This window comes from Salmo salar, chromosome 12, assembly GCF_965601325.2.
Source record: "Salmo salar chromosome 12, fSalSal1, whole genome shotgun sequence".
In the NCBI taxonomy this organism is placed as follows: domain Eukaryota; kingdom Metazoa; phylum Chordata; class Actinopteri; order Salmoniformes; family Salmonidae; genus Salmo; species Salmo salar.
The window spans coordinates 36,057,356-36,081,396 of record NC_138302.1 but is presented as its reverse complement, the minus strand read 5'-3'; the positions used below and the strand labels follow the sequence as shown (position 1 = coordinate 36,081,396).

At 44.7% G+C, this 24,041-nt stretch overlaps 1 protein-coding gene across 1 annotated transcript; it reads right to left on the bottom strand.

The window, feature by feature from the left end:
• On the bottom strand, window positions 1-23,828 carry LOC106564849 (actin-related protein 2-A). The gene is made up of 9 exons (XM_082958880.1): window positions 23,675-23,828; window positions 21,439-21,549; window positions 12,317-12,532; window positions 11,433-11,505; window positions 10,604-10,740; window positions 10,058-10,207; window positions 8,028-8,173; window positions 2,343-2,475; window positions 1-1,811 (listed from the first exon to the last, which is right to left on the bottom strand). Exons 1-9 carry the CDS (start codon window positions 23,720-23,722, stop codon window positions 1,641-1,643), a joined length of 1,185 nt encoding a protein of 394 aa, XP_082815006.1. The 5' UTR covers window positions 23,723-23,828; the 3' UTR covers window positions 1-1,640.
• Window positions 23,829-24,041: the final 213 nt, after the last annotated feature.

The window sequence follows — 24,041 nt, the reverse complement described above, 5'->3', positions numbered from 1 at the left end:
TATTTATAAATCACGTTGCTTTATTTCAAATCAGCGGTAGGCAGTTATGCTATGAACAAAAACAAAGAAAAAGAGAAAAAAAAAGCTACCAAAAATAAGATCCAGCTACAATAACAGCACTTGGCACTGGATGACCTTTTGTCAAAAAATAAAATTATACATACACAATTGTGTAAGTGCCTGCAATATACATATGAAAACCAAAAAAAAGGAAAACCTTAAATACCATCTTTTATGTGGTCTCCATGTCTACCGACACCCAAATTGTTATTAATATTACAAATGTTCAACACCCCCAACAAATCCCCACCCCCAATAACACCTGATCTCAAAAAAAATGTATCTTCACTGGAGCTGAGACTATAGAGTTCCTACTGGTCTCAGAGTGACTTCCTCTTTAAAACAGGTTACGGTTCAGTACGCGCTTAACAACTGGTCCTAGGTCTGATGTATTGTTGAGCTCACAATGGTTAAGGATAGGCCTGGGATAGATATCCTAGACCTGTTGTTGGAGGGCAAACTAACCCAGACCTTAAAAACCGAATGACTCGTGAGTCCAACAGCCGTGATGAGGACGACACGTCCTCACTCTTTACGAGAAAACACGTGAGTAATGCACTGCAAAAGAAAATACACAAAAACGTACAAATAACATGTCTGACAAAACGAAAGGCAAAACCTCTTCTCCTCCAAAAGGAAAGCGCATCAGCAAAATAAATGTGAATGCAAAACGTGACTTCAAAGAAAAGGCTGAGCAGTCCTCATTGGAATTGTATGCATGGCAAATATTTTGCCATCAGTGGAATGAAATGCCTTTAATTAAATCGTGAGGGAAGGCCAACCGTTTATTTTTGTCATCATCACATCCCCCTTACGACAACAGACTGTTTAGATATGGGAGTCGGACAAGTGGGCAGGTGGACCCTGTGAGAAGGAGAAACATGCCCCAAAAACCACCTGCCCTCTAACCAACCATCATCCCCGGACCTCCCAACGTTAAAACAACCTTAAATTAACCTCAGGGATAAACAGAGTGTGTACCCATTCGTTACGAGGGTCTCAAGAGGAACAAGCAATCCCCCTGCTGATTAAGACTGGACAAAAGACGAAGATAAGCAGAAGGGTGGATTTAAGAAGGGCAGCTTGCCTTTGATGGGGGCCCCTTGTGTACCCCGTGCCCACAACACAGGGGAATCCAACACCCCCCCAAAAATGAATCCTTAATAATAATTGACTTCACCATTGGGATCGTGTTTTGACCGAATAAGTTGGGCAACATGATTTAAACTATTCCCAGGAGACGCGTTGTTAAGCACCTCATCTATCTCCTCCCACCTCCCCAACCCCACCTAACCCCATCAGTCTGTCCCAACATGCCCTTGGAGAGAGTGAGTGAGCGAATCTGGGACAGGTGGTAAAAACAGATGACCGCGTCGCGAAGATGAGGTGAGCGATAGATGGATATCAAGTGGAGGACGTGGCGGAGACGGAGGGCGGGAGAGAAGACCAAGGCCGCATCCCAAATTGCACCCTATTCCCTAGATAGTGCACTACTTTTAACCAGACCCCATAGGCTAGTGCACTAAGGGAATAGGGTGCCATTTCAGATTTAGCCCAGACATGTGCATCTTGGAGGGGGTTTATCTGACGGTGACCCCTAGCTTCTCCAGGACACGCATCCCCTTCTCCTGGTACTCCTCCCTCGTCAGCCAGAAGTTGTCCTTGTCCTTCATGATGTCGGCCAGCACGGCCCCGCCCAGGAACACCATGTGCTTGCGCCGAGGGGGGTCCTCGATGCGGATCTTGAATTTCTGCACACGAGCAGGAAAGACAAAATAGAAGATAAGGAGAAGAAAGGAAGAGTGTGAGAAGAATGTTGGTGTCTGTTAACAACCTTAACTAAAAATAGGTGTGAAATCGTCTAATAATTACATGAACTGAACCAGCAGGCCTGTCATTGAAAATGCTGAAATGGATATTGTTGCCAAATTGAGCAACCAGTGTGTAAAGGAATGAGTGAGGAACAATGAGACATTATATTTTAATTTTGTTGTCGAGCACATGATTTAAACATGGTCCCATGATGAAGACAGCTCATTCTCAGTGTTTGAAGAAGCACATTGGTTGTGTTGTGTACACCATTTCAATTTAGGGCAACACCGCCTCCTGGTGGCTAAGAAAATTGATTGTTAAATGGCTGTTAGTCGTTGTCTATCTGTTAAAAGCCAAACATTGGACAGTAAAACCTGCACTAAAAACAGCAACAATAAAATATATGACATGTACTTAAAGCAAGCTACTTCAAAGTAAAGACATAAATGGCGTTCCGTGTCTGTCCTCACCGAGAGCTTATCCACGTCTCCCTTCAGCACGCGCTCCAGGTAGAGCTGCTTGAGCTCACGCTCCAGTCGAGAGGGAAGGCCGGGGTACATGGTGGAGCCCCCCGACAGCACTATGTGTTTGTAGAACTCAGACCTGTGGAGAGAAGGAGAAGACGTTTAGAGAGGAGAGAAGACCTGGAGGAAAGATGAGGAATGGAGAGAAATAACAAAGGTGAATAAGAATGGTCACATGGAGAGGAAAAGAGAACATTCTGCCACAATGTGTTTGTAGAATTCAGCCCTGAGGAGAGAAGGTGAGGATGTTTAGGGGAGAGAAAAAGGGATGTAGAGAATAGATGAAAAAATACAATATGGAGAAGAAAAAAAAGCAATTCATCTAGGACTGATCCCATTTAGTCGACAGGCTGCTGGTCAACTGAGATTTTTGTCAAGCAGTAGCAAAAAAAAAGTGTATAGAAATAAGAATCATGGTGAATAAGACACCTGTCTGAGTGGAATGATCCATTGTGGAGGCTGAAATTGTATACATTAGTGCGCTGCTGAATTTGCACCTTTTCCTAGACCATGTTTCTATGGCGCAGCGGTCTAAGGCACTGCATCTCAGCGCTAGAGGCATCAATACAGACCCTGGTTCGATTCCAGGCTGTATCCCAACCGGCTGTGACTGGGAGTCCCATAGGGCGGCGCACAATTGGCCCAGCGTCGTCCGGGTTAGGGTTTGGCCGTCATTGTAAATAAGAATTTGTTCTTAACTGACTTGCCTAGTTAAATAAAGGTTAAATAAATAAATAAAAACATTTGCAAAGTTAACCAGCATATTGGTGTTGAGAACAATGGGGCAGAGGCAGCAGCGGAGTTAAGAGACGAGAAAACAGCCCTTGCCTTAATTGTCTAAGAAAAGTGAGGAGAGGGGAAACAAACTTAATTAGGTCTATAATCAATAGCCTAACTGTAAAAATGTGCCTGGCTTTATAAATCATCCATATACACTACCAGTCCAAAGTTTGGACACACCGACTCCTTCAAGACTTTTTCTTTATTTCTACATTATAGAATAGTTGCCTGCACTCATTGCCTGCATCCGTAATGGATCACTGTCAAACGCTCTCTAAAACACTTCAGCAGCAGGCCTTTCTAATCGACCTGGTCGGGGTATCCTGGAAGGATATTGACCTCATCCGTCAGTAGAGGATGCCTGGTTATTCTTTAAAAGTGCCCTCCTCATCATCTTAAATAAGCATGCTCCATTCAAAAAAATGTTAAACCAGGAACAGATATAGCCCTTGGGTCTCTCCAAACCTGACTGCCCTTGACCAGCACAAAAACATCCTGTTGCTTTCTGCATTAGCATCGAATAGCCCCCACGATATGCAACTTTTCAGGGAAGTTAGGAACCAATATACACAGTCAGTTAGGAAAGCTAAGGCTAGCTTTTTCAAGCAGAAATGTTCACCCTGTAGCACAAACTCAAAAAAGTTCTGGGACACTGTAAAGCCCATGGAGAATAAGAGCACCTCCTCCCAGCTGCCCACTGCACTGAGGCTAGGAAACACTGTCACCTCCGATTAATCCACTATAATTAAGAATTTCAATAAGCATTTTTCTACGGCTGGCCATGCTTTCCACCTGGCTACCCCTACCAACAGCCCTCCACCCCCCACAGCAACACACCCATGCCTCCCCCACTTCTCCTTCACCCAAATCCAGATAGCTGATGTTCTGAAAGAACTGCAAAATCTGGACCCCTACAAATCAGCCGGGCTAGAGAATCTGGACCCTCTCTTTCTAAAATGATCTGCCGAAATTGTTGCAACCCCTATTACTAGCCTGTTCAACCTCTTTCGTATTTTCTGAGATTCCCATAGAATGGAAGGCTGCCGCGGTCAACCCCCTCTTCAAAGGGGGAGACACTCTAGAACCAAACTGCTACAGACCTAAGTCTATTCTACCCTGCCTTTCTAAGGTCTTCGAAAGCCAAGTTAAACAGATTACCGACCATTTCGAATCCCACCGTACCATCTCTGCTGTCTGGTTTCAGAGCTGGTCATGGGTGCACCTCAGCCACGCTCAAGGTCCTAAACAATATAACCGCCATCGATAAGAGACATTACTGTACAGCCGTATTCATCGACCCGGCTAAGGCTTTCGACTCTGTCAATCACAACATTCTTATTGGCAGACTCAACAGCCTTGGTTTCTCAAATGATTGCCTCGCCTGGTTCACCAACTACTTCTCAGACAGAGTTCAGTGTGTCAAATCGGAGGGCCTGTTGTCCGGGCCTCTGGTAGTCTCTATGGTGGTGCCACAGGGTTCAATTCTCAGGCTGACTCTTTTCTCTGTATACATCAATGATGTCGCTCTAGCTGCTGGTGATTCTCTGATCCACCTCTATGCAGACGACACCATTCTGTATACCTCTGGCCCTTCTTTGGACACTGTGTTAACTAACCTCCAGATGAGCTTCAATGCCATACAACTCTCCTTCCATGGCCTCCAACTGCTCTTAAATGCAAGTAAAACTAAATGCATGCTCTTCAACCGATCGCTGCCCGCATCTGCCCGCCCGTCCAGCATCACTACTCTGGACGGTTCTGACTTGGAATATGTGGACAACTTCAAATACCTAGGTGTCTGGATAGACTAAACTCTCCTTCCAGACTCACATTAAACATCTCCAATCCATAATTAAATCTAGAATGGCTTCCTATTTCACAACAAAGCATCCTTCACTCATGCTGCCAAACATACCCTCGTAAAACTGACTATCCTACCGATCCTCGACTTCGGCGATGTCATTTACAAAATAGCCTCCAACACTCTACTCAACAAATTGGATGCAGTCTATCACAGTGCCATCCGTTTTGTCACCAAAGCCTCATATACTACCCACCACTGCGACCAGTATGCCCTCGTTGGCTGGCCCTCGCTTCATACTTGTCACCAAACCCACTGGCTCCAGGTCATTTACAAGTCTCTGCTAGGTAAAGCCTCGCCTTAGCTCACTGGTCACCATAGCAGCACCCACCCGTAGCATGTGCTCCAGCAGGTATATCTCACTGGTCACCCCAAAGCCAATTCTTCCTTTGGCCGCCTTGCCTTCCAGTTCTCTGCTGCCAATGACTGGAACAAACTGCAAAAATCTCTGAAGCTGGAGAGTCTTACCTCCCTCACTCACTAGCTTTAAGCACCAGCTGTCAGAGCAGCTCACAGATCACTGCACATAGCCCATCTGTAAATAGCCCATCCAATCTACCTCATCCCCATACTGTATTTATTTATTCATCCTGCTCCTTTGTGTTTGTTTATTCCATGTGTAACTCTGTGTTGTTGTATGTGTCGAACTGCTTTGCTTTATCTTGGCCAGGTCGCAGTTGCAAATGAGAACTTGTTCTCAACTAGACTACCGGTTTAAATAAAGGTGAAATAAAAATAAAATAGTTAAGACATCAAAACTATGAAATAACACATACGGAATCATGTAGTAACCACACAAAAAAGTATTAAATCAAAATATATTTTATATTTGAGATATTTCAAATAGCCACCCTTTGCCCTGATGACAGCTTTGCACACTCTTGGCATTCTCTCAACCAGCTTCATGAGGTAGTCATCTCGAATGCCTTTCCAACAGTTCCCACATATGCCGAGTACTTGTTGGCTGCTTTTCCTTCACTCTGCCGTCCAACTCATCCCAAACAATCTCAATTGGGTTGAGGTCGGGTGATTGTGGAGGCCAGGTCATCTGATGCAGCACTCCATCACTCTCCTTCTTGGTCAAATAGCCCTTACACAGCCTGGAGGTGTGTTTTGAGTCATTTACCTGTTGAAAAACAAAATGATAGTCCCACTAAGCACAAACCAGATGGGATGGCGTATCACTGTAGAATGCTGTGGTAGCCATGCTGGTTAAGTGTGCCTTGAATTCTAAATAGAAATCAGACAGTGTCACCAGCAAAGCACCCCCATACCCCCTCCTCCATGCTTCACGGTGGGAACCACACATGCGGAGATCATTTGTTCCCCTACTCTGCGTCTCACAAAGACATGGCGGTTGGAACCAAAAATCTCAAATTTGGACTCAGACCAAAGGACAGATTTCCACCGGTCTAATGTCCATTGCTCATGTTTCTTGGCCCAAGCAAGTCTCTTCTTATTATTGGTGTCCTTTAGTAGTGGTTTCTTTGCAGAAATCCGACGATGAAGGCCTGATTCACATAGTCTCCTCTGAGCAGTTGATGTTGAGATGTGTCTGTTACTTGAACTCTGTGAAGCATTTATTTGGGCTGCAATCTGTAATGCAGTTAATTGCCAATTTCTAAGGCTGGTAACTAATGAACTTACCCTCAGCAGCAGAGGTAACTCTGGGTCTTCCTTTCCTGTGGCGGTCCTCATGAGAGCCAGTTTCATCATAGCACGTGATGGCCTTTGCAACTGCACTTGAAGAAACGGTCAAAGTCCTTGAAATGTTACAGATTGACTGAGCTTCATGTCTTAAAGTAACGGACTGTCGCTTCTCTTTGCTTATTTGAGCTGTTCTTGCCATAATCTGGACGTGGTCTTTAACCAAATAGGGCCATCTTCTGTATACCACCCCTACCTTGTCACAACACAACTGATTGGCTCAAACGCAACTTCTTCAGGATTGGTGGGTCCCCTGCAGGACGGTTGAGCTAACGTAGGCTAATGCGATTAGCATGAGGTTGTAAGTAACAAGAACATTTCCCAGGACATAGACATATCTGATATTGGCAGAAAGATTAACAAGAATTTAAACTAACTGCACTGTCCAATTTACAGTAGCTATTACAGTGAAAGAATACCATGCTATTGTTTGAGGAGAGTGCACAGTTTTGAACATGAAAAGTTATTAATAAACAAATTAGGCACATTTGGGCAGTTTTGACACAACTTTGAACAGAAATGCAATGGTTCATTGGATCAGTCTGAAACTTTGCACATACACTGCTGCCTCCTAGTGGACAAAATCTAAATTGTGCCTGGGCTGGAATAATACATTATGGTCTTTCTGTTGCATTTCAAAGATGGTACAAAAAAAATGGTTGTTTTTTTATTTTGAATATCTTTTACCAGATCTATTGTTTTATTCTCCTACATTCCTTTCACATTTCCACAAACTTTAAAGTGTTTCCTTTCAAATGGTACCAAGAATATGCATATCCTTGCTTCAGGCAGTTAGATTTGGGTATGTCATTTTAGGCGAAACTGTAAAAAAGGGGCCGATCCTTAAGAGGTTTTTAACAAGGAAAGAAATTCCACAAATTAACAAGACACACATGTTAATTGAAATGCATTCCAGGTGACTAGATCATGAAGCTGGTTGAGAGAATGAAGAGTGCGCAAAGGTGTCATCAGGGCAAAGGGTGGCTAGAACAGACGACTCTTGGTCGACCAAGATTTATATATATTTTTTTTTTTTTTTTTTTTTTTTTTTTTTTTTTCGGGGACAGCCCAGATTTCATCACAGCACTGCAAAGTGACAACCAGTGACTGACCTTTGAAGGGTTTTGCCTATGCAGTTCTACACCATCACTCTGCTCAAGAGCATCCACTCAAAGTCTATAACTTTAACTAATGAAATGGCAAAAGGAGACGTGAAAGGGAAGGAAAGAGGTTTGGAAATTACTAGTTCACTAGTAAGTAGGGGGAGTCTGTCATGGAGTTACCTGGTGTCGATGTCTGCTGCATTGATGGTGTTGAAGAGGAGCTCTGCCACCCCGACTCCCTCCACGTTGATGAGGTGGGGTTGGAACAGAGCCTCGGGGGCCTCGAACCGCTCCCCTCCCACCTTGATCATCCTCCCGTCGGGGAGCTGGGGACACAGAAAGGGGAACAACATTCACACATCGGAAAGCATTTAGTTGACATGAAGACAGGACTGATGGCTTTCTTCTGCTAGAACACTGCTAGGGAAATATGAAGGCAATGCTAGGCTAGAGATGGACAATAGACAATGTTTGGAACTGGCAACGTTAAGTAAGAGTCTTTCTCCCTCTGGTCAGATGGAGCCGGCTGACAGACAGTAGGCCTTTTACAGAGCGTGGCGGAACACTATGTGGGAGGGAGCATAAAGGGTCCATTGACGGCTCCAGTCTGGAGTCCAGAGGAGGAAACAGACACCAGGTCAGCACGTGGCGTGGGAGTCTGGGTCGTACAGGAAATGATGTCACGCCCATGGATGGGGAGGGGGGAGTAGTTTCTTCAACGCTACAGTAGTGCTCTTGTTCCATCCTCTGTCCTCCGCCTCTCCCTCTAGGATTTGGGCAAGGAAACAGAGGTGCGCCGCCGCCCACCACACACATGGAAAATTCCGTCCACTCCCTCTACATCACAGGGACTCGCGGTTCCTTCGTGGTTCACCGCCAACCCCTACCGGCCATCGAACCTGGGTTGCGCAGGGATTTGTGCAAAGTAACCTGGGGGCATCCAGAGCTTGGTTCAAGAGCTCTTCTCACACTAAATATGGCTTCTACTGTTCTAAAATTATAACCTGATTGGTATGATACATTATGTCCACAAGGAGGCAGTATTACCATATAGCCAGGCCTCAAATACAGAGGAATTCTATTATTCTCAGTGTAAAATGGTGTCACCCTTACCAGGCAAGACTAAGTAGAATATGATGTAGTGTTTGGGGTAATGCATTATAAAAAAAGTTATGCATTGCATAAATGAGATTACTTTTGTAAGTAACTTTTTAAGTAACTTTTTTATTGGGTAATATTATTACAGTTACTGTCAAACAACGTGTGCATTACTTCCAGAATCATTTCTCTTCCGGTACCGGGCGCGTTTCCCTTGATCCGATCTCAAATTGTTTCCTCAAATGTAATTCTCGAGCAAGCAGGGAAAGGCTGTTTGGAGAAATGTCATGGCAGCTGCTGTCCATAGAAATATATAGAGGGTGCACCTCTGATATTTGCCTTTGATCACTTATGTGATCAAAAATCCTATAGAGGCTTTCCCGTCTAGTGACAAACGTGCCTTCTATACATCTCTGTACAAGCGGCTCGAGAGAAAGATTTTGAATGAAAAGACAGGAAATCTGTACAGATGTTTGGCTTACAGTATATATGGCTAATTAAGCAGCCCATATATAGCTCAGCACTTGTCGACTAGCACAGGAAAGCAGCGCCACAGATGAAAGGAATAACTAGTGATCAAACCTGAGTTCGTAAGTAGCCCATCTTTTGTAGAGCGCACAAGGCTCACCTTGCGCCACCCGACAGTCAAGCAAACAATTAGATTTTTAAATTTTTTTCATGAAAGTAACAAATATAACGTGTTACTTTACACACAAAGTAATATCATAACCCGTTACTTTTGTTAAATGTTACTAGTAAAATTACTTTTTCAAGTAACTAGTCCCAACGCTGATCTGGTGTGCTGTTTAGATGACAAAGCAGGGTCGGGCTCAGAATGCACAAAACAACGAGAAAATACTTTCACTGAAACAAGGTTGTACTACCTAAACTTGTACAATAAGAACTGAAAGTGTAGGACTCAACCAGGATAATGACCGTGTAGGACTGTGTTACTGACCGTGTAGGACTGTGTTACTGACCGTGTAGGACTGTGTTACTGACCGTGTAGGACTGTGTTACTGACCGTGTAGGACTGTGTTACTGACCGTGTAGGACTGTGTTACTGACCGTGTAGGACTGTGTTACTGACCGTGTAGGACTGTGTTACTGACCGTGTAGGACTCAACCAGCACGGTGGTCTCCAGCGCCAGCTTCTGCTCCTGCTCGATGTTGTAGCCCACGTAGCACAGCTTCTCCTTCATCATGCGCACAGTCTCAAAGTCCGCCGAGTGGTTGAAGGCGTAGCCCCTCAGCAACAGCAGCTGGATAAAGGTCAGAGGTAAGTGATGTGTTTGGTTGGTTTGCAGATCTCAGTTGTAAAGGACTGCAAAACTAATTTAAAGACTCCCAATACTCTTTAAATCGTCACCTTTAATGATAATGAACAGGTGTGGTTTACAGTCGACTGCTTTCCACTAGCAAGTCAGACATACTCATGAGGGAATCAACCCCTAGTTAGTTCCCCCTAGGCTCTTGCGTAGATTTGAAAGAATTAGGCTAGATAGTTCTAAATATATATGGTAGTAGCTCCAATGGGCAAGGTGCAATGTCCATCAGTGCGTTATTCAGTCTTCTCATATCTACACATGCCTAGGGGCTAGGAGGAGTTTCTGGACAGGACATTCTAAGACAGTCACGTGTGGGAAACGAAGGTGTACCTTGATGAGGTAGCGTGTGATGTCCCTTCCTGCAATGTCCAGGCGTCTGGTCAGGTGGGGCAGGGAGAAGCCTTCGTACACGGGGCAGATGTGGGTGACGCCGTCACCAGAGTCCACCACCACACCCGTCAGGAGACCTAAAAAACAAATCCCACAGCAGTGCCAACAGAATAGGGCCAGTGAGAAAACACATCCACCGTTTCCAAAGCCCATATCGACATTATAGACCATTTCTGTCATTACTCGTTTGAAATGGAAAGCTTTTTATGAATTGTTATTACCGATTTCTTGGTGTCAAGAGTTTAACTTCATAATATATTGGTTCAATATCAAACAAATGCATGGGCCAATGAAAGTATAGAACAACAAGAAGTATACAGCTATGTATTCAACTACGTACTGCTGCATATTCAGCTCTCGTCCTGCCACTGAAAGGGCCACACATTAGCACAGCCCGTTTCATCCCTCATTCCACAGCTGTGCTTATTTCTCTCACCAGAGAAAGACCGACGTTACAAATACAAGCAGTACAGTACAAATGGAAGCACTTTGTAACTACTAACTAATAACCATTTTAAAATGTAAAGTAAATATCTGGTACTTTCTGTACCGGAAAATAAAGTATAATCCCAAAATAATTGTTGCTACCATGGTAGAAACGTAGCAAAAGCAAATTACCGGGTATAATGTCCTACATTCCTCCACGTGTTCTGAAAGGTACTTTAAATTGCAATTCGTTGGAGTGAAATCTCAGGTACCCAGTGCTCTTCACTGGTTTTGGGTGTCCTACCTTCCTTCCAGTGGCCTTGTTTTGTTTTAAAGAACCTACCTTGAGCATAGAGTGTGAGCACAGCTTGGATGGCTATGTAAACCCCAGAGAACTGGTACGTCTCAAACATCACCTAGGAAAGAGGTAGGGAGTGCGAGAGTATGTCACTGGAATGTGTAGTTACTGCAACAAAACAATCTGTACATTTATAGTTAAACCGTAACTTAGCATCTTGCTAATGCAAATTAGCTTTGTTTTGGCAAGCTAGGAAAACCGCAACAAATCTAACCTCAACTCAAAGGAATAGACCTCCATGTTCAGAAACCTGAAGTTTAAACGGGTGAAAAGGACTTATTCTCAAAGAACTTAGCCATGGCTGGCCACCCCACAGAGGACAGCCTGAATCATTAATAACAGTGGCTCTGACTGACTCCCACTGAGGAGCTGTCGCCAGGCAGCAGACCTGGGTTCAAATAGCATTTCAAGTCTTTCAAATACTTTAGCTGTGATTGATTGACCTGACCTGCCACAACGGAAGCAATGGAGTAGTCCCAAAAGTGCAATGTCCACCCATGTGAAACTCCAGACAAGCTCAATCAAACTAAGTGTTTGAAAGAGTTCAAATACTTGTTGAACCCAGGTCTGCCAGGCAGCGTTGCTGCCTTAGTCACAATGACTGGCAAGTTGCAACTCCAAGATAAACCTCCTTATCAGGAGCGCTACTGCCTCCTCAGCACAGAGCATCACTGTTATGACTGATGAATCATTTAAGATCCACAATAGAAGCTTATAAAAGGCCGTATAAGAGATCTCCTCCAGCCGTTCCGGGTACACTCCAGAATACACACTTTCAAAACTAAAGCATGTTAATGAAATTGTCATCTGACAACGTATTTAGTAGTCGTGAGTTAACAAAAAGAAACACTTAAAAAACGTATACGCACCTCAATGATCTTCTCGCGGTTCTTGGTTGGGTTCATGGGAGGCTCGGTGAGCAGGATCTTGCAGTTGCGCGAGTCGATGTTGAGCTTCTCGGGACCAAAGGTGTAGTCCCACAGGTGCTTCATGTCATCCCAGTTCCTCACGATGCCGTTCTCCATGGGGTAGTTCACCTCCAGCATGGAGCGCAGCTCACTCGCCTCATCCCCCACCATCAGGTCCTGGGGAGGGAGGTGATAAAGATCTGAGTTTATCAGACCAGGGTCAAAACCAGGGCGTGACTTTTAAAATGAACCCGCGGTTTAGGAGGGACCCCAATAGTGCAGTAGCCACTGAATATTACTGCATAGAAAAGTTGCAGTGTCCATAGAAAAGTTGCAGTGTCCACCAGCCAAGTCATTGACATACCACGGCAACAAACCGACTGTCACAGTGTCAATGCCGACTGACCACTGCTATACAACAAAAAGAGGAGGATGGATAGCTCTGGGTAAGAAGGTAACAATGTCACAAAAGGACATCCACCATCTTAAAAATGCTCTACAGAACAAACTTAAAGAACTTCCCTAAAAAGGACATTTGCATGCCACAATAAAAAAGTCAAACATCACTTATTATAGTTGCAGTCAACATCTAGACATTCTGCGGACACGTTGCTTTTAGTGATCTGACGATACGTTCAGCCCTGCTCCAGAGAGCAGGCAATATTAGATAGAGATTCCATCCATGCAGTCAGAGCACACTGTTAGTAGAACGGAATACATTTGGTTAATTGGGATGCAGATCCTATTGAAAATGTCTAGAACCTATGGTATAGGCAAACCCAGAATAGGCCTGACTGTCTACCGCCCAACAAACAGGTCACTCATATTGGCAGAGAGCTGCATGGGCAAACTCATGCTCAATGTGGTAGTTTTTTATGCTATGCGGAGGAGGCTTGCAAGTTTATTTTAATATGAGAAGCTACAGCAGACAACAATGTTCCCCTTCTCATGATGATCTCTCTACTATTGATATCAATCCAAAATGAAATCTAGAATTGGCTTCCTATTTCGCAACAAAGCCTCCTTCACTCATGCTGCCAAACATAACCACGTAAAACTGACTATCCTTCCGATCCTTGACTTCGGCGATGTCATTTACAAAATAGCCTCCAACACTAATCAGCAAACTGGATGCAGTCTATCACAGTGCCATCCGTTTTGTCACCATAGCCCCGAATTCATTTGAATTCCATGCTGTCACAGTTACCAGCCCTTTCAAGCTTAACATCCTTATCATTTATCGCCCTCCAGGTTCCCTTGGAGAGTTCATCAATGAGCTTGACGCCTTGATAAGTTCCTTTCCTGAGGATGGCTCACCTCTCACAGTTCTGGGTGACTTTAACCTCCCCACGTCTACCTTTGACTCATTCCTCTCTGCCTCCTTCTTTCCACTCCTCTCCTCTTTTGACCTCACCCTCTCACCTTCCCCCCCACTCACAAGGCAGGCAATACGCTTGACCACATCTTTACTAGATGCTGTTCTTCCACTAATCTCATTGCAACTCCCCTCCAAGTCTCCGACCACTACCTTGTATCCTTTTCCCTCTCGCTCTCATCCAACACTTCTCACTCTGCCCCTACTCGGATGGTATTGCGCCGTCCCAACCTTCGCTCTCTCTCTCCCGCTACTCTCTCCTCTTCCATCCTATCATCTCTTCCCTCTGCTCAAACCTTCTCCAACCTATCTCCTGATTCTGCCTCCTCAACCCTCCTCTCCTCCCTCTCTGCATCCTTTGATTTCCTCTGTCCCCTATCCTCCAGGCCGGCTCGGTCCTCCCCTCCTGCTCCGTGGCTCGACGACTCACTGCGAGCTCACAGAACAGGGCTCCGGGCAGCCGAGCGGAAATGGAGGAAAACTCGCCTCCCTGCGGACCTGGCATCCTTTCACTCCCTCCTCTCTACATTTTCCTCTTCTGTCTCTGCTGCTAAAGCCACTTTCTACCACTCTAACTTCCAAGCATCTGCCTCTAACCCTAGGAAGCTCTTTGCTACCTTCTCCTCCCTCCTGAATCCTCCTCCCCCTCCCCCCCCCCCCCTCCTCCCTCTCTGCGGATGACTTCGTCAACCATTTTGAAAAGAAGGTTGACGACATCCGATCCTCGTTTGCTAAGTCTAACGACACCGCTGGTCCTGCTCACACGGCCCTACCCTGTGCTTTGACCTCTTTCTCCCCTCTCTCTCCAGATGAAATCTCGCGTCTTGTGACGGCCGGCCGCCCAACAACCTGCCCACTTGACCCTATCCCCTCCTCTCTTCTCCAGACCATTTCCGGAGACCTTCTCCCCTACCTCACCTCGCTCATCAACTCATCCTTGACCGCTGGCTACGTCCCTTCCGTCTTCAAGAGAGCGAGAGTTGCACCCCTTCTGAAAAAACCTACACTCGATCCCTCCGATGTCAACAACTACAGACCAGTATCCCTTCTTTTCTCTCCAAAACTCTTGAACGTGCCGTCCTTGGCCAGCTCTCTTGCTATCTCTCTCAGAATGACCTTCTTGATCCTAATCAGTCAGGTTTCAAGACTGGGCATTCAACTGAGACTGCTCTTCTCTGTGTCACGGAGGCTCTCCGCACTGCTAAAGCTAACTCTCTCTCCTCTGCTCTCATCCTCCTAGACCCATCTGCTGCCTTTGATACTGTGAACCATCAGATCCTCCTCTCCACCCTCTCCGACCTGGGCATCTCCGGCGCGGCCCACGCTTGGATTGCGTCCTACCTGACAGGTCGCTCCTACCAGGTGGCGTGGCGAGAATCTGTCTCCGCACCAAGTGCTCTCACCACTGGTGTCCCCCAGGGCTCTGTTCTAGGCCCTCTCCTATTCTCGCTATACACCAAGTCACTTGGCTCTGTCATATCCTCACATGGTCGCTCATATCATTGCTATGCAGATGACACACAATTAATCTTCTCCTTTCCCCCTTCTGACAACCAGGTGGCGAATCGCAACTCTGCATGTCTGGCAGACATAGTGTGGATGACGGATCACCACCTCAAGCTGAACCTCGGCAAGACGGAGCTGCTCTTCCTCCGGGGGAAGGACTGCCCGTTCCATGATCTCGCCATCACGGTTGACAACTCCCTTGTGTCCTCCTCCCAGAGTGCTAAGAGCCTCGGCGTGACCCTGGACAACACCCTTTCGTTCTCCACTAACATCAAGGCGGTGACCCGATCCTGTAGGTTCATGCTCTACAACATTCGCAGAGTACGACCCTGCCTCACACAGGAAGCGGCGCAGGTCCTAATCCAGGCACTTGTCATCTCCCGTCTGGATTACTGCAACTCGTTGTTGGCTGGGCTCCCTGCTTGTGCCATTAAACCCCTACAACTCATCCAGAACGCCGCAGCCCGTCTGGTGTTCAACCTTCCCAAGTTCTCTCACGTCACCCCGCTCCTCCGCTCTCTCCACTGGCTTCCAGTCGAAGCTCGCATCCGCTACAAGACCATGGTGCTTGCCTATGGAGCTGTGAGGGGAACGGCACCTCCGTACCTTCAGGCTCTGATCAGGCCCTACACCCAAACAAGGGCACTGCGTTCATCCACCTCTGGCCTGCTCGCCTCCCTACCTCTGAGGAAGCACAGTTCCCGCTCAGCCCAGTCAAAACTGTTCGCTGCTCTGGCACCCCAATGGTGGAACAAGCTCCCTCACGACGCCAGGACAGCGGAGTCAATCACCAAATCCGGAGACACCTGAAACCCCACCTCTTTAAGGAATACCTGGGATAGGATAAAGTAATCCTTCTAACCCCCCCTTAAAAGATTTAGATGCACTATTGTAAAGTGGTTGTTCCACTGGATATTATAAGGTGAATGCACCAATTTGTAAGTCGCTCTGGATAAGAACGTCTGCTAAATGACTTAAATGTAAATCAGAAGTTTACATACACCTTAGCCAAATACATTTAAACTCAGTTTCACAATTCCTGACATTTAATCCTAGTAAAAATTCCCTGTCCTAGGTCAGTTAGGATCACCACTATTTTAAGAATGTGAAATGTCAGAATAATAGGAGAGAGAATGATTTATTTCAGCTTTTATTTCTTTCATCACATTCCCAGTGGGTCAGAAGTTTACATGCACTCAATTAATATTTGGTTGCATTGCCTTTAAATTGTTTAACTTGGGTCAAACATTCCGGGTAGCCTTCCTCAAGCTTCCCGCAATAAGTTGGGTGAATTTTGGCCCATTCCTCCTGACAGAACTGGTGTACCCGAGTCAGGTTTTTAGGCCTCCTTGCTCCCACACGCTTTTTCAGTTCTGCCCACAAATGTTCTATAGGATTGAGATCAGGGCTTTGTGATGGCCACTCCAATACCTTGACTTTGTTGTCCTTGAGCCATTTTGCCACAACTTTGGAAGTATGCTTGCGGTCATTGTCCATTTGGAAGACCCAATTTGTGACCAAGCTTTAACTTCCTGACTGATGTCTTTAGATGTTGCTTCAATATATCCACAATTTTCCATCCTCATGATGCCATCTATTTAGTGAAGTGCACCAGTCCCTCCTGCAGCAAAGCACCCCAAACAACATGATGCTGCCACCCCAGTGCTTCACGGTTGGGATGGTAATCTTCGGCTTGCAAGCCTCCCCCTTTTTCCTCCAAACATAACTATGGTCATTATGGCCAAACAGTTCTATTTTTTTTTTTCATCAGACCAGAGGACATTTCTCCAAAAAGTACAATCTTTGTCCCCATGTGCAGTTGCAAACCGTAGTCTGGCTTTTTTATGGCGATTTTGGAGCAGTGGCTTCTTCCTTGCTGAGTGGCCTTTCAGGTTATGTCGATATAGGACTCGTTTTACTGTGGATATAGATACTTTGGTACCCGTTTCCTCCAGCATCTTCATAAGGTCCTTTGCTGTTGTTCTGGGATTGATTTGCACTTTCAAACCAAAGTATGTTAATCTCTAGGAGAAAGAACGCGTCTCCTTCCTGAGCGGTATGATGGCTGCGTGGTCCCATTGTGTTTATACATGCGTACTATTGCTTGTACAGATGAACGTGGTACCTTCAGGCGTTTGGAAATTGCTCCCAAGGATGAACCAGACTTGTGGAGGGCTACAATTCATTTTCTGAGGTCTTGGCTGATTTCTTTTCATTTCCCCATGATGTCAAGCAAAGAGGCACTGAGTTTGAAGGTAGGCCTTGAAATACATCCACAGGTACACCTCCAAGTGACTCAAATGATGTCAATTAGCCTATCAGAAACTTCTAAAGCCATTACATCATTTTCTGGAATTGTCCAAGCTGTTTAAAGGCAGTCAACTTAGTGTATGTAAACTTCTGACCCACTGGAATTGTGATACAGTTAATAAGTTAAATAATCTGTCTGTAAACAATTGCTGGAAATCTTACTTGTGTCATGCAAAGTAGATGTCCTAACCGACTTGCCAAAACTATAGTTTGTTAACAAGAAATTTGTGGAGTGGTTGAAAAACGAGTTTTAATGACTCCAAGCTAAGTGTATGTAAACTTCCGACTTCAACTGTACTACCCACCATTGCGACCTGTATGCTCTCGTTGGCTGGTCCTCGCTACATATTCATTGCCAAATCCACTGGCTCCAGGTCATCTATAAGTCTTTGCCTGGTAAAGCTCCACCTTATCTCAGCTCACTGGTCACCATAGCAACACCCACCCGTAGCACGCGCTCCAGCAGGTATATTTCACTGGTCATCCCCAAAGCCAACACCTCCTTTGGCCGCCTTTCATTCCAGTTCTCTGCTGCCAATGACTGAATCTTACAGGCAGGGTTATATCCTGCCTGTTTGGCCCTGTCCGGGGGTATCATCGGATGGGGCCACAGTGTCTTCTGATCCCTCCTGTCTCAGCCTCCAGTATTTATGCTGCAGTAGTTTATGTGTCGGGGGGCTAGGGTCAGTCTGTTACATCTGGAGTATTTCTCTTGTCTTATCCGGTGTCCTGTGTGTATTTAAATATGCTCTCTCTAATTCTCTCTTTCTCTCTTTCTGTCTTTCTCTCGGAGGACCTGAGCCCTAGGACCATGCCTCAGGACTACCTGGTATGATGACTCCTTGCTGTCCCCAGTCCACCTGGCCGTGCTGCTGCTCCAGTTTCAACTGTTCTGCCTGCGGCTATGGAACCCTGACCTGTTCACCGGACGTGCTTGTTGCACCCTCGACAACTACTATGATTATTATTATTTGACCATGCTGGTCATTTATGAACATTTTAACATTTTAACATTTTGACCATGTTCTGTTATAATATCCACCCTGCACAGCCAGAAGAGGACTGGCCACCCCTCATAGCCTGGTTCCTCTCTAGGTTTCTTCCTAGGTTTTTGGCCTTTCTAGGGAGTTTTTCCTAGGGAGTTTTTCCTAGCCACCGTGCTTCTTTCACATGCTTTGCTTGCTGTTTGGGGTTTTAGGCTGGGTTTCTGTACAGCACTTTGAGAATATCAGCTGATGTACGAAGGGCTATATAAAAATAAATTTGATTTGATTTGATTTGAAACTAATTGCAAAAATCACTGAAGTTAGAGACATATCTACTTCACTAACTTCAAGCATCGGCTGTCAGAGCAGCTTACCGATCGCTGCAGCTGTACACAGCCCATCTGTAAATAGCCCATCCAACCAACTACCTACCTACCTCATCCCCATATTAGTTTTTTTCTGCTCTTTTGCACACCAGTATTTCTACTTGCACATCCTCATCTGCACATCTATCACTCCAGTGTTAATTGCTAAATTGTAATTACTTCGCCACTATGGCCTATTTATTGCCTTACCTCCTTCGCACACACTGTATACAGATTTTCTATTTTGTTATTGCCTTACCTCCTTCGCACACACTGTATACAGATTTTCTATTTTGTTATTGACTGTACATTTGTTTATCCCATGTGTTGCAGCAGGTAGCCCAGTGGTTAGAGCGTGGGACTAGTAATCGGAAGGTTGCTAGATCGAATCCCCGAGCTGACAAGGTAAACATTTGTTGTTCTGCCCCTGAACAAGGCAGTTAACCCACTGTTCCTAGGCCATCATTGTAAATAAGAATTTGTTCTTAACTGACTTGCCTAGTTAAATAAAGGTAAAATAAAATAACTGTTGTTTTTGGCACACTGCTTTGCTTTATCTTGGCCAGGTCGCAGTTGTAAATGACAACTTGTTCTCAACTGGCCTACCTGGTTAAATAAAGGTGAAATAAAAATAAATGTAAAAACAAAATCTATGTACACAAGACCATGAATGTTTGTCAGTGTTCAGACCACAGTATTTAACATGTTGATTTGTAAAAAAACTCCAAAGGTTAAAACAGTTTGTAAGGTTAGCCAGAACACCATTTCATCACAGAAAACCGGGGAAAGAGTAGTAGAGGGGGAATGAGGAAGCAATGCCAAACAATTGACAGATAAAAAGAAAAGGACCATTCTTGTCAGAGAGATGACGAGTGCAGCCATTTCACTGTCCGAGCAGACAGCAGGGGCCCATGAAACTGCAAACATACACACTTACCATCTTTCTGTTATTCTACCTCAACAGGAAAAAAGGAGGAGAGGTGGGAGGAAGAGAGGGATGAAGCAGAGGGTCAGAAGATGGAACAGAGAGAGAGAGGACAGAGGAGCCAAGGACAGAGGTGAATCAGTGCATGTCCTACAAAAACCACCCATCCGCTCATATAATGCTGCAACGTTATCAAAGGTGATTGTTAATGTGTAACGCCCTGATAGCAAGACTAGGTGCGACATCTAGGCTAAATCAACAAATAATGCGCTACGCCCCAAATGGCATCCTATTCCCTATGCAGTGCACTACTTTGATCAGGGCCCATAGGGTTAAACTATGTAGGGTATAGGGAGCCATTTGGGACGCAGCAAGCAATGGTAAATATTAGCCTCTTGTTTCCCATAGGGACCAATGTGTTGGATTGTTGGATTTCCAGAGGACACTCAATGGAGGAAATACTTTTTTTAAACTCTCCAATACTGTGAAAAACTAAACTCAAAGGGCCGGTTTCCCAAACACAGATTAAGGCTAGTCCTGGACTAAAGCATGGTCAATTAAGAATCTCCATTGAAATAGCTTCTTTGTCCAGGATAAGTGTCAGGAAAATTGCTTCAACAAGTTCACAGTGGAGGAACTAAGCAAAATGTAATCTAACAAAGTAGTGTAAATCAAGCGATGTGCTCCATTCCCCCGCTAGGTCTACATGTTATGAAAAATAAAAACTTAGAACCATGGTCTGCTCCACAAATCATTACAGCCATTTCAGAACTTCCCTAAATCTCCACAAATAAGAAAACGTCATATTCACAAGGGCTATGAAGAAGTTAGCCTAGCGGTTAAGAGTGTTGGGCCAGTAACGGCAGGGGGCGGCAGGTAGCCTCGTGGGGCGGCAGGTAGCCTCGTGGGGCGGCAGGTAGCCTCGTGGGGCGGCAGGTAGCCTCGTGGGGCGGCAGGTAGCCTAGCGGTTAGAGTGTTGGACTAGTAACCGAAAGGTTGCAAGATCGAATCCCCGAGCTGACAAGGTAAAAATCTGTCGTTCTGCCCCTGAACAAGGCAGTTAACTCACTATTCCTAGGCCATTATTGAAAATAAGAATGTTCTTAACTGACTTGCCTAGTTAAATAAAAAAGGTAAAATAATTAAAAATAAAATAACCAAAAAGGTTACTGGTTTGAATCCGAGCTGGCAAGGTAGGAAAAAAACTGCAGTTTGGCCCTTGAGCAAGGCAGTTAACCACCTCGATGACGTTGATTAAGCCAGCCCCCCCGCACCTCTGTGATTCAGAGGGGGTTGGGTTAAAAGCAGAAAACAAATTTCAGTTGAACGCATTCAATTTTGCAACTGACTCGGTATCCCCTTTCCCCAGATGATAGGTACAAATGACAAAACAGGACCCATTTTACAAAGTATTCTGTATTACACTCAACACACATACTAATACCTATTTCAGACAGAATTCACAGTATGTTACCTGTTAAAAAAAATTATGCAATGTTTATTTGACCCCCTTCGAAACAGGTTTTTACCACTTTCTTGAGTAAATACTAAAGACATATTTTTGTCTAGATATCAAAGGGATTTAACACTCCTGTGAAGTAAACAAGTTAGGTTACCTTGATCTCAATGTTTCCCACTTTAGCTGTGGAGCGAATGATTGGCCTGCCAACCAATGCAGGGAAAATGTGCTCTGGGAAGTTGGAGCCTGCATAGCCACACTTCACAAACTAGGATTAAAGGGAGAGACAAGAGGCACGGTCAGTGACAAACATTATTTTTGGTAAATAACATAGAACATAAATACATTTTCATAGCACACAGAAGGACAATATTAATAATAGGCCTATAGCCAAATACTAGAAATTGGATCAAAGCATTTAGCCCAGACTCCTTTAAAAGAAAACCTTTTAGTCCATTAACTCTGACATAACCTAGCCTGATAATGCAGTAATGCACTTCACTTGTCTTATTTATTAGGCAGAAGTTAGAGCCTTCTCTACTTTCTGAGTCACATGGTGCTGTTTGAGTTGCTACTAGGTACAGATTTAGGATCAGCTTGCCCTCCCCAAATCCTAACCATTAGTGGTGGAAATGCACAACTGACAAAAGACCAGCCCCAGCAACTCCACCCTACTTTGTTTGTGAACACTCTCAGAAGGGTTACAGTGAAAGTTACAGCATTGGTAGTGTTATCATCCCACAATCACTACCTGACGTGCAGCATGCTTAGGAAGTCACGTAGAGAACCTATGCAGGGAATTTCATTCAAACCTGTTAGGTTGTACGGCGTTTGCTTCAAGGAGTAGCCTAGCGCTTGAATCGATACGAGCGCTTTTCCCATGTATGTTTAAAATCCATTTGGGCTTTCTTTAGGCCTACATAATGATAAATAACAATCTTCCTTCTTTCACTTACGTTACATAAATGACCACATCTCATTCTCAACCTTCCGGTATGAAGAATAAAAGAAGTGTACGACATGCATCATCAAGTAGACATGACATCATCAGCTCGGAGAGGAAGGGGTTACTCAAAGACAAGAATAAAGACAGAAGGTAGGCTACAGCATGTCCCACTTACACTCTCCGAGCTATGAATAGCTATCAGGCTGTTTTATTCACAGTGTGAAAACAAAGTCTGTAAGCAGCATAGTTTCTTTGCGGTAGGTAGCTGGAGAAAGACTGAGTCAGCTAACCACTAAATGGAACAGGAAAAAAAATAAGTAAACAGCATAAATAGACAGATGAATGAATAGTCTGGATAAATACTAAGGTAAAATGTTGGAGGTGAAAACTGCTTTAACTGTAATTTATTTGTCCATTTTAACCGGATGACTCATGTTTACAAACATATTTTACAAGAAAGTTGCAATAGATCTGATAACTCCTTACATGGAAGAATGGTTTCTGACTTCCTCACTGTACAAGAACGAGGCATGCGCATTATCTACTGCTCGAGACAAGTTTAGTTGGTTAACTCGCCTTGTTCAACAGTTGGTAGCAATACTTTAACCGTGATACTTGTTTGTTGCTGCCTGGTTTAGTAAAACTATATGTGTAAATCCTCATCCATTTACTCAACAGACAATGCAGCAGTGTAAAACACTTGTTACAAGTTCAAAGAAGTTTCGGTGAGGGCGGGGCTACAGATGCTGGATCATCATTCTTTGTGACCACCACCAAATAGTATCTAACAATTTGGAGTTACTGAATAAAACGCAATAGAGCACGTCATTTCCTTGCCCAATTCATTTCAATTAACAATGACGCTTGCAACTTCTTACAGAGAGCCCTCATCTTGTTAGTTTGAGCTAACAATCAAATTGAAGCAAGGGATGGAAATGTAGGGTAATGATGTCTGACGAAGAAATAAAAGATATAGCTACATGTGGCAGAACACGATATTTAAGTGTTCTCTGGAGCATGCTATGAAACAATAAGACCGATTTGTAACGTTGAATGCTAGCTATTGAGCTTGCTGGCCAGCCACCTAACTAGCTCGAGACGATTGGAGTTCGCAATGTCAGCACGAGCAGCCGCGATAACAATACTTAAGGCTACTCCCACTGATTCACGAATTCGAGTAAACAATCGGTACTCTAAACATTCCACCGAACGGTGTTAACCTTGCCACCTCTAATTGACAGATGCACTAACCTCAATTAATGCATAACTAATTGACAAGCTGACAGAAATTCATTTGACTACCCACCCAGACCGTGGCTACACAACAAGCTAGCAATGAAACGAGCTACTTCCTGTTCCTCCCCATCTCGTCTCTGCCAAAATGCACAGCACAAAAGCCGGAACGCTCATAATTTGACGATAGAACACGGTCTGTTTGTAAACTTACCCCGGTCCCATTGTCGCAAACCACCACTTTCCTTCCCTGGCTGTCCATTTTCTCGGAATACAGAAACCAGCAGCCCTCCTTTGCACAACTTTCTTCAGCAAGGCGGAAAACACCACCCCGGCTCTAGCAAAAGGCTTCTTCCGGAATGTATGACACATGCCCATATTACTCACACACCTATCAGGGTAGAGATAGCAAAGAAATTCAGCCAATAACATATGGCAACGCCTTTCCATACACGTTTCTATTCGATAACCACAATGATTGACAGTGTCGTGTCAATCAGAATTTTGAAATATCCGTAATGCAAGCTTTATCAATACATTTAGGTGCTGCCCGGTGGGCCAACGCCGAAAACAGTTAAGTT

Coding starts and splice junctions, on each gene's coding strand:
- LOC106564849 (XM_082958880.1), bottom strand. CDS start 23,722: ATGGACAGCCAGGGAAGGAAAGTGGTGGTTTGCGACAATGGGACCGGG. Junction 10,741..11,432: donor GCTCACACTCTATGCTCAAG/GTAGGTTCTTTA, acceptor TTTGTTTTTTAG/GTCTCCTGACGGGTGTGGTG. Junction 2,476..8,027: donor GCAGCAGACATCGACACCAG/GTAACTCCATGA, acceptor TTCTCTCCACAG/GTCTGAGTTCTACAAACACA.